The sequence below is a fragment of the Schistocerca americana genome, chromosome 3, assembly GCF_021461395.2.
Source record: "Schistocerca americana isolate TAMUIC-IGC-003095 chromosome 3, iqSchAmer2.1, whole genome shotgun sequence".
Lineage (NCBI taxonomy): Eukaryota > Metazoa > Arthropoda > Insecta > Orthoptera > Acrididae > Schistocerca > Schistocerca americana.
Genome location: NC_060121.1, coordinates 752362376 through 752381202, shown reverse-complemented (window position 1 = coordinate 752381202; position 18827 = coordinate 752362376). Strand labels below are relative to the sequence as shown.

Here is an 18827-nt window from a genome sequence, read left to right as displayed (position 1 = left end):
TGTCATTTAACCTTTGTGATAGTCGGTATGGCCCTACTAATCTATTGCCAAGTACACTTGCCCATACGTTGATTGAGAATTGGTGTTGATTCCCTCTTTCCTGAATTGCTTGGGGATTTACATCTGCCCATACATGCTAGTTATGGAAATTCACAAACCATCTTTTGGAATCCTGCCTTATTCGAAAATAAAGTCTTGGATATGAACAGTAGATTGGCAGAACCACTATCTGCCATGATGCTCCTGTGCCCGTAGTGCATGAACACGCAGTAGATGACATAGGTACAGCAATTGTTCATGAAGTACCCACTCCTCCTCCCCCCCCCCCTTCCTCCAGATAAGAGAGTGAGACACACCTTCTGATGCTGCTAATTGTCACACACTGCCCCCAGGGGTTTCTTCCATGAAGGTAGCACACACTCTTCCATGTCAGGTTTGCGGACTGTACGGGCCTTCCACTGTCAGTCATCTGAGGTGCGAGGGTTCCTGTGACCCTCAGATGCCAGAAAAGTCTGCCAAACAGCTTATCAGAGCACAGTCTGCACTGTGGATATTTTTCAGTGTAGAGAGCATGGGCTTGCAGGCTATGCCCATATCATATCTGCAGTTTCACTTGTTGAGTGAATTAATTGTCTAACAGTCAGTTGTGGTGATTACAGTTTTTTAGTGGTGGATGTGACAAGACATCCTGTAAAACATCACTAAATGCCTTCTCTGAAAACTATCTAGAACAGGGAGTTTGGAATGGCACACGTAATGGAAATATATTGGATTTAATGGCAATAAATAGATCTGACCTCTTTAGAAAGTCTACATTGAAATTTGTGTCAGTGACCATGAGGCAATTGTAGCAACAATGATTACCAGAGTGCAGAGGGCAACTAAAACAAGTAGAAAGATTTACATGTGCAGTAAACTAGATAAAAGAAACCAGTAGTGTCATCTTAATGATGAACTTGTAACATTTTCTCAGAATATGAGTATGTGGAGGATCTATGTCTCAAGTTTAACAGCAAAGGTGACTGTGCACTGGACTTATATGTACCTAGTAAAACAGTTCATGATGGGAATGACTCTTCATGGTATACTTGTCAAATACATGTGGACACTTGTTACACTAGGGACAGGCTCTTCAGTGTGGTAGACAGCTGACAGCTCCAACTGTTGAGCCTTTTTACACAAATAGCTCACTTAACAACTGCAAATAAGCACTTACTTAATAAAAGTGTAAAAGACTTCACTATACAAACACAGGCTCAGAAGATTTTTTGTTTGTGTACTCACATAAGAGATTCCCAGAAGAATGCTTCAGCTGCCATACAGTATGACTAAGACTCAGTTTTGCTTCTAGTAGTATAGAACAGGGTGCAGAGATTTACGTAGATTCTTTTCATATAAGCCCATGCAGGACATAATGGCTGATGCGCAGTGACCAGTTTTTGTCCAACTATCTTTATAAAATGATTTTACAGAAACTATTCAGTAAAAAAGTTCTTTTTTGCTTTACTAATAGCTTTATATGTCAGATTTATGATGGCACACCCATCATTTCATTAATGGTCACAGTTATTGTGATGTTTATGTGCAAATAAGATCTTTATGTGGAAATTCAAAAAAGTTTGTAATGGAAAATAGATGTTGCTGTGACTTTTCGTTTGTGCATATTACATAGTATGCTGCAGTGTATGAAATTTAGCTAACATATTGAATTTTTCTTTAGAATTGGTTGGAGAGAAAACTGATCTGACATATCTCACTCATTTGCCATTGTGCTGTGCCAGCAATAAAGCCAGTTGAAATATCCACAAAATTCCTCATATTTCATAAACAGTTTGAGATACTGAAACAAGATTTTGGCAAATAATAGCATGCAAATAGGAGAGTATTTTTCGATATGGTTATTGTGCGAAACTTAATTATCTGCTCTGTTATTCCACTAACTACAGACATTTTTGATAAAAGAATGCAATTTTTAAGGGCCGTCAATAGCTGTTGAAACAAGAAATGCTATGGATCCAGAATGAAATTTTCACTCTGCAGCACAGTGTGTGCTGATATGAAACTTCCTGGCAGATTAAAACTGTGTGCCAGACCAAGATTCGAACTCGGGACCTTTGCTTTTTGTGGGCAAGTGCTCTTCTGTCCGAACTACCCAAGCATGACTCACGACCCGTCCTCACATCTTTACTTCTGTCAGTACCTTGTGAAGGTAGGAAGAAAACATAACTGTAAGTAAATGAAATGTATTTGCATTTGCAAAATGGACAACCATCGGCTGTGTAATGGAATAATGACAATGAAAATTTGTGCTGGACCAATACCCATAAACAGTTGCTGGCTTTTCACGAGTGGTCACCTTACCATTAGGCTATCCAAGCATGACTCATGACCAGACCCAAACTTCCAAATGTCATCAACTATGTGCCTACAACCTGCATTCACTCATCATTTATGTACATTCCTGTACAGGGGAGAAATTTTAATTTAAGGTCTCTTGCTCGGTTTGGCACATGAATATGATATTGTTGTACCTGTGTTGTTCAGAAGTACATTGCAAAGTTTTTTCGTACTTGCATGCATGTCCAAAGGAACAGACATTGCGGCAACTGTAGCCATTATGAAATATACAAAATGTATTTGCAATTGTAAATATGGACTACCATCAGATGTGCAGTGGAATGACGATGGTGAAAATGTGCTGGACTGCGACTTGAACCCGCATTTCACACTTATTGCAAGCGTTTCCATTACCATTAGGTTATGTGTGCATGACTCATGGCCACACCCTAACTTCTGTATATCGTCAACTATGTGTGTCCAGTCTGTTCCTTTCTGTATATCCTATGGAACCCTGCAGTATACTTCTAAACAACACAGGCACTGCAATATTGTATATAACTGTATGTACTTCACAAGCCTTCACTGCTTCTGAAAAATATGAGAGGAAGGGAAGATAATATATTTTTTGGTAATACTGCTCCACAGACTATCAGACAACTGACACATTAATTCCATGTGACACATGATCATTATTTTACATTGTCAGTATGTAGTAAGTGATGTTATCTGCCACACTACACACTTGGCCCCTGTTTGGTTCTATGAGATTTCCTTCTAGCAGCGTGTAGTTGGACTTGTTTTTCCTTGGCTGTTCCTTTGTTTATTCGACTATTTCTTTTTTGTTGCTCTAGAAAGAAACTGTAGTCCTCACATGTCTATATTGTTTAAATTATTGGTCACATTGTGTGAGGGTTCTATCTTTCTTTAAATTGTCTGAAGCACTTAGGTGACTGTTTTGGAAACGTCTTTCATTCGTACATAACTAGAAACAATGTTCCCACTACCCAAATTTTATGATTTTCATTTACTGATTCTTCACTTCCCACTTCCCATTACGATAACACAGGATCAAAAACTAAATGAAATTGATTGAAAACTACTTATGAAGTCACTGCCGTGGCAACTTAAATAATCTTTTAAGAATCAGAATAGTGCTTACTTCTTTGTAACGACTTACAATAAACTTACACAGTTTCATAACAGAAATGATTTTACTAAATGATCTGTGTTAAAATTTACTTGAAGTTTTAAGTTGTTAGAATTAGAATAACAATATTTATTAACATTATCCTTTTTTGATGAAATCACAAATCTTTTCACATTTTTTTTAAGTCTCTTAATTTAGATTCTTTCTTACTTGCTTCGGGCTTTAGAAGTTACCTGTTAAATGAGAATAATAATTAGTATTACCATTCTTCAAATAATTGTAACTTTTTCAAAAGTAATGTCTTTTTATTACAAGTAGATGCATTATGTAACTTCAATAGTTCAGTGTTTTATGTTTCCCTTTTATTGATTCAGCAGCTTATTTATTCCATTTATAGAATAATGAATGTAAATACAAGAAAGTTATAGAAAAGTGAAAATGACTGAATAGCTCTAGTGTAATACTATGAAGGAACTGAAAGACTAGCTATAAAAAATGAAATGTACAAGTGTATTGTGGTGCGTAGTAATTAGGTGTATCTTATTCTTCAGTTAGCAAATCTTGGTCTGTTACATTAGATAGGGGCCCTCGCTTTTCTTGTTAACTGTTAATGATCTTGTAGGCAGTATTAATAATAATCTCAGAATTTTCACAGATGATCCAGTTATCTATCATGAAGTACTGTATTACAAAAGCTAAACAAATATTCACACAGGTCTTATTGCTTTCAAAATGATGCAAATACTGGCAAATTACTTTAAATGTTCAGAAATATAAAAATGCGCACTACATGAAACAACCTAGTATAGTATGACTGAAATATGAATGTGTCACAGTTGAAATTTGTCAACTCGTAGAGAGATTAGATTTACTTTCATTGCAATTGATCCATAGTGAAGAAGTCCTCCAGGTTGTAGAACATGTCAGAAAACCAATAATACATGACAAATATTTACAACTAAAACAAATAAGCTAATATACATTCCACAGGTCCCAAGTGGAATGATCATCATGTTTCTTTCTTCTTCTTCTTTTTCACCCCCCCCCCCTTTTTTTTTTTTAAGTGAACACTTTTATAACACACATTTACTAGATCGCATTAATGCACTGAGTTTAAAATCAAAAAAAATTTTTCTTATTTATAAAGTAGTAAATATGTAATATAACTACTACAATACTTATATATCTAAAAACAAAGATGATGTGACTTACCAAATGAAAGTGCTGGCAGGTCGACAGAAACACAAACAAACACAAACATACACACAAAATTCAAACTTTCGCAGCAAACAGATGCCTCATCAGGAAAGAGGGAAGGAGAGGGAAAGACGAAAGGATGTGGGTTTTAAGGGAGAGGGTAAGGAGTCATTCCAATCCCGGGAGTGGAAAGACTTACCTTAGGGGAAAAAAAGGACGGGTATACACTCGCACACACACACATATCCATCCACATATATACAGACACAAGCAGACATATTTAAAGACAAGGAGTTTGGGCAGAGATGTCAGTCGAGGCAGAAGTGCACAGGCAAAGATGTTGTTGAATAACAGGTGAGGTATGAGTGGCGGCAACTTGAAATTAGCGGAAATTGAGGCCTGGTGGATAACGGGAAAAGAGGATATATTGAAGAGCAAGTTCCCATCTCCGGAGTTCGGATAGGTTGGTGTTAGTGGGAAGTATCCAGATAACCCGGACGGTGTAACACTGTGCCAAGATGTGCTGGCCGTGCACCAAGGCATGTTTAGCCACAGGGTGATCCTCATTACCAACAAACACTGTCTGCCTGTGTCCATTCATGCGAATGGACAGTTTGTTGCTGGTCATTCCCACATAGAATGCGTCACAGTGTAGGCAGGTCAGTTGGTAGATCACGTGGGTGCTTTCACACGTGGCTCTGCCTTTGATCGTGTACACCTTCCGGGTTACAGGACTGGAGTAGGTGGTTGTGGGAGGGTGCATGGGACAGGTTTTACACCGGGGGCGGTTACAAGGGTAGGAGCCAGAGGGTAGGGAAGGTGGTTTGGGGATTTCATAGGGATGAACTAAGAGGTTACGAAGGTTAGGTGGACGGCGGAAAGACACTCTTGGTGGAGTGGGGAGGATTTCATGAAGGATGGATCTCATTTCAGGGCAGGATTTGAGGAAGCCGTATCCCTGCTGGAGAGCCACATTCAGAATCTGATCCAGTCCCGGAAAGTATCCTGTCACAAGTGGGGCACTTTTGTGGTTCTTCTGTGGGAGGTTCTGGGTTTGAGAGGATGAGGAAGTGGGTTATTTGCTTCTGTACCAGGTCGGGAGGGTAGTTGCGGGATGCGAAAGCTGTTGTCAGGTTGTTGGTGTAATGCTTCAGGGATTCCGGACTGGAGCAGATTCGTTTGCCACGAAGACCTAGGCTGTAGGGAAGGGACCGTTTGATGTGGAATGGGTGGCAGCTGTCATAATGGAGGTACTGTTGCTTGTTGGTGGGTTTGATGTGGACGGACGTGTGAAGCTGGCCATTGGACAGGATGTTGACCTCCACCTGTCCAATGGCCAGCTTCACACGTCCCTCCCGACCTGGTACAGAAGCAAATAACCAGAGCCACTTCCTCATCCTCTCAAACCCAGAACCTCCCACAGAAGAACCACAAAAGTGCCCCACTTGTGACAGGATACTTTCCGGGACTGGATCAGATTCTGAATGTGGCTCTCCAGCAGGGATACGACTTCCTCAAATCCTGCCCTGAAATGAGATCCATCCTTCATGAAATCCTCCCCATTCCACCAAGAGTGTCTTTCCGCCGTCCACCTATCCTTCGTAACCTCTTAGTTCATCCCTATGAAATCCCCAAACCACCTTCCCTACCCTCTGGCTCCTACCCTTGTAACTGCCCCCGGTGTAAAACCTGTCCCATGCACCCTCCCACCACCACCTACTCCAGTCCTGTAACCCGGAAGGTGTACACGATCAAAGGCAGAGCCACGTGTGAAAGCACCCACGTGATCTACCAACTGACCTGCCTACACTGTGACGCATTCTATGTGGGAATGACCAGCAACAAACTGTCCATTCACATGAATGGACACAGGCAGACAGTGTTTGTTGGTAATGAGGATCACCCTGTGGCTAAACATGCCTTGGTGCACGGCCAGCACATCTTGGCACAGTGTTACACCGTCCAGGTTATCTGGATACTTCCCACTAACACCAACCTATCCGAACTCCGGAGATGGGAACTTGCTCTTCAATATATCCTCTCTTCCCGTTATCCACCAGGCCTCAATCTCCGCTAATTTCAAGTTGCCGCCACTCATACCTCACCTGTCATTCAACAACATCTTTGCCTGTGCACTTCTTCCTCGACTGACATCTCTGCCCAAACTCTTTGTCTTTAAATATGTCTGCTTGTGTCTGTATATGTGTGGATGGATATGTGTGTGTGTGCGAGTGTATACACGTCCTTTTTTCCCCCTAAGGTAAGTCTTTCCGCTCCCGGGATTGGAATGACTCCTTACCCTCTCCCTTAAAACCCACATCCTTTCGTCTTTCCCTCTCCTTCCCTCTTTCCTGATGAGGCAACAGTTTGCTGCGAAAGCTTGAATTTTGTGTGTATGTTTGTGTTTGTTTGTGTTTCTGTCGACCTGCCAGCACTTTCATTTGGTAAGTCACATCATCTTTGTTTTTAGATATATTTTTCCTACGTGGAATGTTTCCCTCTATTGTAACCATACTACAATACTTATTTACAATTAACACACTGAAATAGTGCAGAAGTTCAATTGATTGTAATATATACATAACCCACAAAATCAGTTGGTTCTACTGAGAAATTCATCAATGGAGTAGAAGGAGTTGGCCACCAATAAATCCTTTAGCCTTCTCTTAAATTGAATTTCATTGGATCTTAAGCTTTTTATGGCTACTGGCAAGTTTACAAGAGTAAGTTTTAGATTAGATTACGTTAGATTAGTTTTTCGTTCCATAGATCCATGCTGAGGAGATCCTCATGGATGTGGAACATGTCAACTTTTTTTTTTAATTTTTTTAAATTTTTTTTAGCTGAAATAACAATACTAATAGTATGAATATATACAATCCATCATTTGTTTCTATTAAAAAATTCGTCTATGGAGCAGAAGGAGTTGGCCACTAGTAAGTCTTTCAAGCTCCTTTTAAATTGATCTTTATTTGTAACTAAATTTTCTATATTTGCTGGCAAATTATTGAAGATGAGTGTTCCTGAGTAGTGGACCCCTTTTTGAACTAAAGTGAGTGCTTTTAAGTCTTTGTGCAGATAATTTTTGTTCCTGCTATTGTATGTATGAACTGAGCTGTTTGTTGGAAAAAGAGATATATTATTTAGGACAAATTTCATTAAGGAGTAAATATACTGAGAGGCAGCAGTTAGTATACCCAGTTCTTTGAAGAGGTTTCTACATGACGTCTGTGAATTTACTCCACAAAGAATACGTATTACACGCTTTTGGACTCTGAAAACTTTTGTTTGACTTGAAGAGTTACCCCAAAATATTATACCATATGACATTATGGAATGAAAGTAGGCAAAGTATGCAAGCTTTTTCATTTTTATGTCGCCAATGTCTGCTAACCCTCGAATTGCAAATACAGATTTGTTAAGGCGTTTCTGCAGTTCTGTGGTGTGACTTTAAATCCTTGTGAAGATTATTCTTATTTCTTGTATTGATTCCATGAACTCAGCTGTTGGTTTGAAAAAGTCATATATTTTTAATGACAAATTTCATTAAGTTTCAAATTGTTCAAATAGCTCCGAGCACTATGGGACATAACATCTGAGGTCATCAGTCCCCTAGAACTTTGAACTACTTAAACCTAACTAACCTAAGGACATCACACACATCCATGCCTGAGGCAGGATTTGAACCTGCGACCATCGCGGTCGCGCGGTTCCAGACTGAAGTGCCTAGAACCGCTTGGCCAAATTTCATTAAGGAAGAAATATATTGGGAAGTAGTAGATAGTATCTGTAGTTCCCTAAACAGGCTTCTGCAGGACATTCTTGAGTTCACACCACATATAACTCTTATTGCATGTTTTTGTGCCCGCAAAACTTTAGCTTGGCTTGATGAATTACCCCAAGAAATAATCCTATAAAACATTATGGAGTGAAAGTAAGTGTAGTATGCCAGATTTTTCATTTTTATATCCCCTATGTCTGACAGAATTTGCTTGCAAATAGAGATTTGTTTAGACGCGTCAGCAGTTCTGTGGTGTGCTCCTCCCAGTTGAGTCTATTATCAAGCTGTAATCCCAAGAACTTAACACTGTCCACTTCTTCTATCTGCTTGTCATCATATGTTAGGCATATACTTGTGGGACACCCCATACAAGTTCTGAACTGCATGTAGTGTGTTTATTCAAAGATTAGTTATGTCCACAAATATTTTATTAGCTGCTTTCTAAGACTACACTTGATTTGCTATTTATTGCAATGTTTGTATCATTGGCAAACAAAACAAACTTAGCATCTGGTAAAGTTGCTGATGAAAGGTCATTGACACACACAAGAAAAGTAAGGGCCCTAAGATGGAACCTTGTGGGACCCCATATGTAATTAGTTCGCAGTTGTATGATGCCTGATAGCTTAATATATGCCTAATAGCTTAATACATGTCTCTTTCCTAAAACACCCTTTGTTTCCTGCCAGAGATATAAAATTTGAACCATTTTGCAGTGTTTCCTGTTACTCCACAATATTTTAATTTACTTAAAAGGATATTGTGATTTATACAGTCAGATGCCTGTGACAGATCACAAAATATACCAGTTGCCTGCAATTTTTTGTCTAATGAATTAAGTACATTTTCACTGTAAGTGTAGATATCCTTCTCAATATCAGAACCCATTAGAAATCTGAACTGCGACTTTGACAGTACGTTATTTGTGATAAGATGGTTATAAAGCCGATTGTACATTATCTTTTCTAAAATTTTTGAGAATGGCAGCATCTACAGAGCCTGACAACCCCATCTTTTCAGTAACAGATATAAAAAGTTCTGCAACACTATACACATCTGTCACCGATGTATCATTTACTCTTAATGCTATTTGCTGTTCTTCATGTGTTGTTCTACTGGTCTCCTCCTTCACTATATCTCACATTGCCTTTATTTTGTTATCTGACATGACTATCTTTACCTTGTAATATATTTGCTTTGATGTCCGTATTACAGTCTTTAATATTTTGCTCTATTTCTTGTAATGTGCTATAGCATCAACATCAGAACTGTTTCGGATTGACAGATACAGTTTTCTTTTTGTTTTACAAGACACCTCTTTTCCTTGAGTAATCTTTGGCTTCTTTGTAGACTTTGCTCTAACCTTGGTTTCGTTTTTGGGGAAAACAGTGTTCAAATAAGAGAAGCACTTTATTAGCAAAAGTGTTACATTTTTCATTCATGCCATGAGCACTATAAACATCACTCCAGTGAATGTCTCTGATGAGTGTCCTAAAATAATCAATTTATGTCTTATTGATTACCCTCTTGAGTTCAGATTTAACAGATTTAACTTTGAGTTCAGATTTAACTGTAGAGTATTTACATTTAACTGAAGAAACTGCATGTCAGGATCTAAGAGGCCATTGACTATTGGTTTTGTAATATAATTTTGTTCATTGGACTTTTCTATACAGATATTATCAATGGCTGTTTGTGAGCAATTGGCTACCCTAGTTGGAAACTTTACAGTGGGAGTTAAGTTGAATGTTAGTGTTACTAACTCAAATAAGTTCTTATTGGGAGGGTGTTTATGGAAATCTACATTGAAGTCATCAGGAATCACTATTTCTCTGTTTTTGGTTGTTAAATGGGCCAGTACAGCTTCAAGGCAGTTTATGATCAGATTAATGTTACTTCCAGGTGCTCGATATACACTTAATATTATGAAGGATTTTTTATGAAATTCTACTTCTGTTGCACATGCTTCCATATGCTGTTCTAATCAAAATTTATGAATGTGTATGTTCTTACATTTATGACAGTTCCTGATGAATGTGGCAACTCCTCCTTTCTCCATTTCTGCTCTACAAAAGTGAGATGCTAACCTAAATCTACATCTACATCGACATACATACTCCACAATCCACCATACGGTGCGTGGCGGAGGGTACCCCATATCACAACTAGCATCTTCTCTCCCTGTTCCACTCCCAAACAGAACGAGGAAAAACGATTGGCTATACACCTCTGCACAAGCCCTAATCTCTCCTATCTTATCTTTGTGGTCTTTCCGCAAAATGTTAGTTGGCAGCAGTAAAATTGTACTGTAGTCAGCCTCAAATGCTGGTTCTCTAAATTTCCTCAGTAGCAATTCACGAAAAGAACGCCTCCTTTCCTCTAGAGACTCCCACCCGAGTTCCTGAAGCATTTCCGTAACACTTGTGTGATCATCAAATGTACCAGTAACAAATCTAGCAGCCTGCCTCTGAATTGCTTCTATGTTCTCCCTCAATCTGACCAGATATGGATCCCAAACGCTCAAGCAGTACTCAAGAATATGTCGTATTAGTGTTTTATAAGCTGTCTCCTTTACAGATGAACCACATCTTCCCAAAATTCTACCAATGAACCGAAGACGATTATCCGCCTTCCCCACAACTGCCATTACATGCTTGTCCCACTTCATATCGTTCTGCAATGTTACGCCCAAATATTTAATTGATGTGACTGTGTCAAGCGCTACACTACTAATGGAGTGTTCAAACATTACAGGATTCTTTTTCCTATTCATCTGCATTAATTTACGTTTATCTATATTTAGAGTTAGCTGCCATTCTTTACACCAATCACAAATCCTGTCCAAGTCATCTTGTATCCTCCTACTATCACTCAACGACGACACCTTCCCGTACACCACAGCATCATTAGCAAACAGCTGCACATTGCTATCTACCCTATCTAAAAGATCATTTATGTAGATAGAAAACAACAGCGAATCTGCCACACTTACCTGGGGCACTCCAGATGATATCTCCACCTCCGATGAACACTCACCTGTAACACTTAAAAGTTCTATACCAGTGGTCATATGATGTTCAGAGAGGGGGTGTAACAATATGTTGGGACACGTAATGAATCAATTACCATAGACTAAGTTGTTGGTAAAGAATATTCCAGACTGGTTCATTGGTAGAATACCCGGGAAATGCAACAAGTCTACAAAGGAGGTTGTTTACAAAACACTTGTTTGACTCATCTTCGAATATTTCTCATGCCTATTGAGGCCTGCACCAAATAGGACTAGCAGGTATACTGAGCATATACAGAGAAGGACAGCACAAATGATCTCAGTTTTTGTTTCACTCATGTTAGAGTGTCACAGAAATAAGAAATAACTGAACTGGCAGACAGCTGCAGATAGATGCAATCTCTTCCAAGGAAGCATACCATATATACTCAAGTTTTTGTGCCCTAAAGCCATAACAAATAATGTATATAATCGAATAATCTGCGCATATTTTTTCCCGAATTTTATGACAAAAAACTGGGTTGCGCGGATTATTCGTAACATTGTTGGTACTGCTCCGCCTCCAACAATACATCCCTTATACTATTGCATTGTTGGGGCCTCCGTCTGTGATGCATCAGTAGCACATTAGGAGTGAGGTATTAATGTCTTCAAACTTGTTAATTATGGCTACAAGTTCTCGTTATTGCTTGTACACTGCTAAAGAAAACGTGAAAATTATTGAAGAAGCCGAGAATATTGGAAACCGTGCAGCAGGAAGAAAGTATGACAAGTATGACATGAGTGAGAGTTGTATTCCTGACTGGTGAAAAAATAAAATGCAGCTTCAAGAAACTAATAGTAATCACTGGGCATTTCACGGCCAAAAAGCAAAGCATCCGGACCTCGAGAAAAGGTTCTGTGATTATATAGATGAGAAACAACAATATGGATGCGCAGTGATGAGTGAAATGTGCCAACTTAAAGCATTGTCTTCAGCCAAAGAACTAGGCATTACCAGTTTCAAAGCTAGCTAGGGCTAGAATGAGATTTTCACTCTGCAGCGGAGTGTGCGCTAATATGAAACTTCCTGGCAGATTAAAACTGTGTGCCCGACCGAGACTCGAACTCGGGACCTTTGCCTTTCGCGGGCAAGTGCTCTACCATCTGAGCTACCGAAGCACGACTCACACCCGGTACTCACAGCTTTACTTCTGCCAGTATCTCATCTCCTACCTCCCAAACCTTACAGAAGCTCTCCTGCAAACCTTGCAGAACTAGCACTCCTGAAAGAAAGGATACAGCGGAGACATGGCTTAGCCACAGCCTGGGGGTTGTTTCCAGAATGAGATTTTCACTCTGCAGCGGAGTGTGCGCTGATATGAAACTTCCTGGCAGATTAAAATTGTGTGCCCGACCGAGACTCGAACTCGGGACCTTTGCTTTTCGCGGGCAAGTGCTCTACCATCTGAGCTACCGCTGTATCCTATCCATGGGAATTATGTCACCCATTATTTAGAAACCTGCACCAGGCAGCAGTGTGCTGCCAGTGCATTTGAAAATCATCATGTTCACCATATACACAGCAAAGAAGAACTACTGAAGGATGGCCACATCCATGAAACAAAAATTAAGATAATTTTATGCTCCCTACTCATTGTCTAAAATTGTAGGCTCGGACCCATTCCTCTCCAAAAAATGGGGATTAAAATATATCTGGAACGAAAAGAGAATTCTAAATAAGAAGTTTCTGCATGATATTGGACTTCAGAGGAGTTCATAATTGGTTAAATTTATCATTAATCTTATTAAGTAGACAATACAGTATTACATTAATGTTAAAATACTGCTACCACTCATCAGCTGCAGCTTTATACAAATGATTTGTCTCCTGTGTGCCAAAAATATGATTATGGAATTTTCTTTGAAGAAAATTTAATAGCTAAGATCCCTCTCAATGCTATTTATTCCTACTGAGTGACTTCAGCAGTTAAAACTGTCATTTTCTGATCTTTAAAAAACTTGTTTTGTACATCCTGTTTGATTATGACTGTACCACACATGCGATGTTGACATTATAGTGGATGGTATGTAGCACAGTTCCCCCAGGTTTAGTACAAGTAAAAACAGTATGTCATAAATAAAAACAAAATAGTTAAAAAACATCTTGTCTATCTGGGGATGTCTACACATGCAACATAGCACTGATGCTTGTGTGATGTTGAATTGCGTAACAGTAGACATCTGACACTTGTTTTTCTTTACATGATGAGTTAAATACATCATGAATGCACAGTTCAACTTAATTGAACTATTTACATCAAAGACTGTGTATCCACAATGAGTTTTAAGCTGTCATGTAAATGTAAACAAGTGCACACATGTGCACTAATATAAGAAGAAGTTGTTTATGAAACAAACATTTTTTCTTAATATAATGGAATTGCATAAATAAAAAATCTAACCACCAAGTGGCAGCAGGACAGCATACATATAAAAAAAGGTTTTACTTATGCAAACTTCTGGACCCAGTGCCTCCTTCAACCAGGAGAAGAGATGAAGGGGAAGGAAGAGAAAATACTACTATCCCTTCACCTTCCCTGCCTCCTCCAGATTGCTGCTTCCATCACATGTGATAGTTACATTCTGGCCCAAACTGCTGGACTTGATGGTCATGTGTGCATGGGGTGTGTTTGCCTGTGTGTATGAATAGTGTGTGTTTCTCTGTTTCTCTTTTGCTGATGAAGTTTGTGGCTGAAAGCTTTGTTTAAGTGTCTTTTAGGGAAATGCATTGATTAAATTTGAACTCAAAAGTTCCTGTTTTGTACTTTACTAAAATCTTTCCCATTAGCAATTAGAAAATCTGTCACTACTACAGGAAAGCTAACATCATTCTATTGACATTGCCTCACGCTAACAGTGCCAAATTTTATTATGTTTTGGTAAGAAATATTTGTGATTCCCACACTGTTCCTCCAACAATAGTTCAGTCTCGGTTTGTGAGGGTAGTTTTTTCAAAGAAATAAATACCAAATGCTGTATTATGGTTTCTAGCTTGAATCAAGGTTGCCAATAGATGAAAAGGGCAAAAAAGATTAGTCACAAACTGCCTGTACCTCATAGTTTGTAGGCTGTTGGTTTTAGAAATCAAGGAAATGAGGATTTCAGTTTCAGAAGTTAAAATGATGGTTCACTTTATTGTTTTGAAATACATGTTGTGATATAAAGTAAGTCATTCCAAATGAAATTACATTTTAGTCATACTGAATAAATTCTGTTTTTAAAAATATATAGGAAGTTACCTCAGCAGCTTTCTACAGAACACTCTGAAATCAAATCAAGTGGAGATCAACACTGATAATAGGACTCTGCGACCAGTTGCGAAGTTGAAGGAACCACGTGATCTGTTTGCCTTGCCTAAAGAATTAGACTGTCCACAGCAAGCTGCTCGCTGGCCAACTGAATGTCAGGTAAAATATGAGGAAAACCACAAAATTCCTATAGCGTTCATTCTTTAACTTATATATTTAGAAATTGGTTAATGTGCAACAAACTCACAAACAACAAGATTAAGTATGTACATTTTTTGAACAATTCCTGTGTACCATTAGTTTGGTTGTTTTAATGATTCATGAGTTTCATCTTTTGATTTTGTTTTTGTATGAAAATAGTTTATTGAACTATTTAAAATAGTTTTTTTACAACATTTGACCTCCCATGTAATATTTTTCATTTGCTTATATGGAATGCAGTTGAACAGTTGTAATTTGTTTTTACCATTCTTCACAAAATGGAAAAAATGTTGTATTCTATGACTATACAAGCAAGAGTCATGATTGGAATCAGCCAACTCACAAATACCTGAATGTAACACTTTGGAGGGATATAAAATACAATGATCACATAGATTCAGTTTTGGGCAAAGCAGGTGGTAGAGTTTGGTTTATTGGTAGAATACTGAGGAAGTGCAATCAGTCTACAAATCACTCATGCAACCCATCCTAGAATATTGCTCAAGTGTGTGGGACCCATACCTGATAGGACTATCAGGGGATGTTGAACATGTACAGAGAAGGGCAACATGAACAGTTACAGGTTAGTTTAATCTGTGGGAGAGTGTCACAGAAATACTGAAGGAACTGAACTGGCAGACTCTTGAAGATAGATGTAAACTATCCTGAGAAAGTCTGTTAACAAAGTTTCAAGAACTAGCTTTAAATTGTTACTCTAGGGGTATACTACAACCCCCTATGTATCTCGCTCACAAAGGGATCATGAGGATAAGATTAGAATAATTACTGCATGCACAAAGGCATTGAAACAGTTATTCTTCCTCCATTTTGGGGTCATACCCTCTGCCATTCACTTCACGGTGGTTTGTCGAGTATAGATGTAGATGTAGATTTGGCACTGAGAAGTTTTCTACACAATTGTTGCAACAGTACAATAATGCTGCAATGTTTATTGAGTGTGATGGTGTTCTTCTTAGACTGTAAGCTTCAGTTCATAGCACATATGTGACCTCTTCTTCACAAATAATATATTCAAGTGGTAAAGTAATTGTTGCTTACTAATTTATTGTCTCCAGTAGATAAAGAATTCTGTCTGATCAAGTTTACAAATTAGAGACATCTATATCTGTACAACTGCTCAGCAGTTCATACTTAAGTGCTGAGTAGAGTGTTCTTCCAACCACCTTTAGACTATTTCCCTATTGTTCCACTCTGTAACAGCTCACGGGGAAAATGAAACTAAAATCTTTCCATACAAGCTCAGATTTCTTTTATTTTATTCTTATTTTATTGTGCAATAAAATATTTTCTCATTAAAAAGTGAAAGTTGGTGAAAGAAATTTTGTGAAAAGATCTCACCATAAATGAAAGGTGCCTTTGTTTTAATGATTGCTATCCCAACTCACTTATCATATCCATGACAGTCTCTCCCCTATTTCATGAAATATGAAAAGAGCTGCCCTTCTTTGTGCATTTTTGATGTCCTCCATCAATCCTATCTGGTAAGGATCTCATACCACTCAGCAATACTCTGGCAGAGGACGGACGAGCTTAATGTAGGCATCATCATTAGTGACTGGCAGAAGTAAAGCTGTGAGAACCGGGCATGAGTCGTGCTTCGGTAGCTCAGATGGTAGAGCACTTGCCCGCGAAAGGCAAAGGTCCCGAGTTCGAGTCTCGGTCGGGCACACAGTTTTAATCTGCCAAGAAGTTTCATATCAGTGCACACTCTGCTGCAGAGTGAAAATCTCATTCTGGAAACATCCCCCAGGCTGTGGCTAAACCACGTCTCCGCTGTATCCTTTCTTTCAGGAGTGCTAGTTGTGCAAGGTTCGCAGGAGAGCTTCTGTAAAGTTTGGAAGGTAGGAGACGAGATACTGGCAGAAGTAAAGCTGTGAGAACCGGGCATGAGTCGTGCTTCGGTAGCTCAGATGGTAGAGCACTTGCCTGTGAAAGGCAAAGGTCCCGAGTTCGAGTCTCGGTCGGGCACACAGTTTTAATCTGCCAGGAAGTTTCATTAGTGATGGTGTTGCATCTACTGAGTGCTCTGCCAATAAAATTCAGCCTTTTGTTTGCCTTCCCCACAACATTATCTACATGATAATTACAATTTAAGTTGTAATTTTAATTCCTAGGTATTTAGTTGAATTGACAGCCTTTAGATTTATTTGATTTATCATGTAACAGAAATCTAACAGATTTTTTTAGTACTCATGTGCATGATCTCAAACTTTTTCTTATTGAGAGTCAATTCCTCTTTTCACACCATATGCACATGATGTCTAAATCATTTTGCAGTTGGTTTTGATCTTCTGATGACTTTTCTAGAACAATTTAAGAGGGCTGCCCAGATTGTCTCCTAAATTGTTTATAGATTGGGAACAGCCGAGTGCCTGTAACTTTTCCTTGGGAAATGGCAGGTATCACTTCTGTTTTACTTGATGACTTCCCATCCCTTATTAAAAACTGTGACCTATCACATCATGAATTTAGTCACACAGCTGAGACAATATTCTCTATTTAATTTACTCGTTTGGCATATACAAAGGCAATCATTCTTACACTCGTACTCTCTGCTGGAAGTATCACTTTGCCACGAAGAAAAATGATCCTAATCCTACTCCTAATGATCCGACTCCTCAAGACACCATCCAAATTGAACCCTGCCTGGAACAGTTCCGTCCTCCGTCACAGCGGGACCCACCTCCTCTTCCTCAAAATCACCCTCTCCAAACCTTCCAGGAATTTCTGACTTCCAGCCTTGCATCTCAATCCTTCTTAAAAAACCTTAATCCTACACCCAACATCACCACTGCTGAAGCCCAGGCTATCCGTGATCTGAAGGCTGACCGATCCATCGTCATTCTTCCGGCGGACAAGGTTTCCACGACCGTGGTACTTGATCGTTGGGAGTATGTGGCTGAGGGACTGCGTCAGCTTTCAGACAACACCACATACAAAGTTTGCCAAGGTAACCCCATTCCCGTAGTCCAGGCGGAGCTTCAAAGAATCCTCAGAACCTTAGGCCCCCTGCAAAACCTTTCACCTGACTCCATCAACCTCCTGACCCCACCGACACCCCGCACCCCTACCTTCTACCTTCTTCCTAAAATCCACAAACCCAATCATCCCGGCCGCCCCATTGTAGCTGGTTACCAAGCCCCCACAGAACGTATCTCTGCCTACGTAGATCAACACCTTCAACCCATTACATGCAGTCTCCCATCCTTCATCAAGGACACCAACCACTTCCTTGAACGCCTGGAATCCTTACCCAATCTGTTACCCCCAGAAACCATCCTTGTAACCATTGATGCCACGTCCTTATACACAAATATTCCGCACGTCCAGGGCCTCGCTGCGATGGAGCATTTCCTTTCACGCCGATCACCTGCCACCCTACCTAAAACCTCTTTCCTCATTACCTTAGCCAGCTTCATCCTGACCCACAACTTCTTCACTTTTGAAGGCCAGACATACCAACAATTAAAGGGAACAGCCATGGGTACCAGGATGGCTCCATCGTACGCCAACCTATTCATGGGTCGCTTAGAGGAAGCATTCTTGGTTACCCAAGTCTGCCAACCCAAAGTTTGGTACAGATTTATTGATGACATCTTCATGATCTGGACTCACAGTGAAGAAGAACTCCAGAATTTCCTCTCCAACCTCAACTCCTTTGGGTCCATCAGATTCACCTGGTCCTACTCCAAATCCCATGCCACTTTCCTTGACGTTGACCTCCACCTGTCCAATGGCCAACTTCACACGTCCGTCCACATCAAACCCACCAACAAGCAACAGTACCTCCATTATGACAGCTGCCACCCATTCCACATCAAACGGTCCCTTCCCTACACC

General features: G+C 39.5%; 1 protein-coding gene across 1 annotated transcript in view; it reads left to right on the top strand.

The window, feature by feature from the left end:
- The window catches only part of LOC124607382 (cytosolic carboxypeptidase Nna1-like), a 533373-nt gene that overhangs the window by 32820 nt on the left and 481726 nt on the right, over positions 1–18827 (top strand). The window contains exon 2 of the mRNA XM_047139698.1: positions 14749–14924. Coding sequence (XP_046995654.1) covers positions 14749–14924 — 176 coding nt within the window. The remainder of the gene's footprint in view (positions 1–14748; positions 14925–18827) is intronic.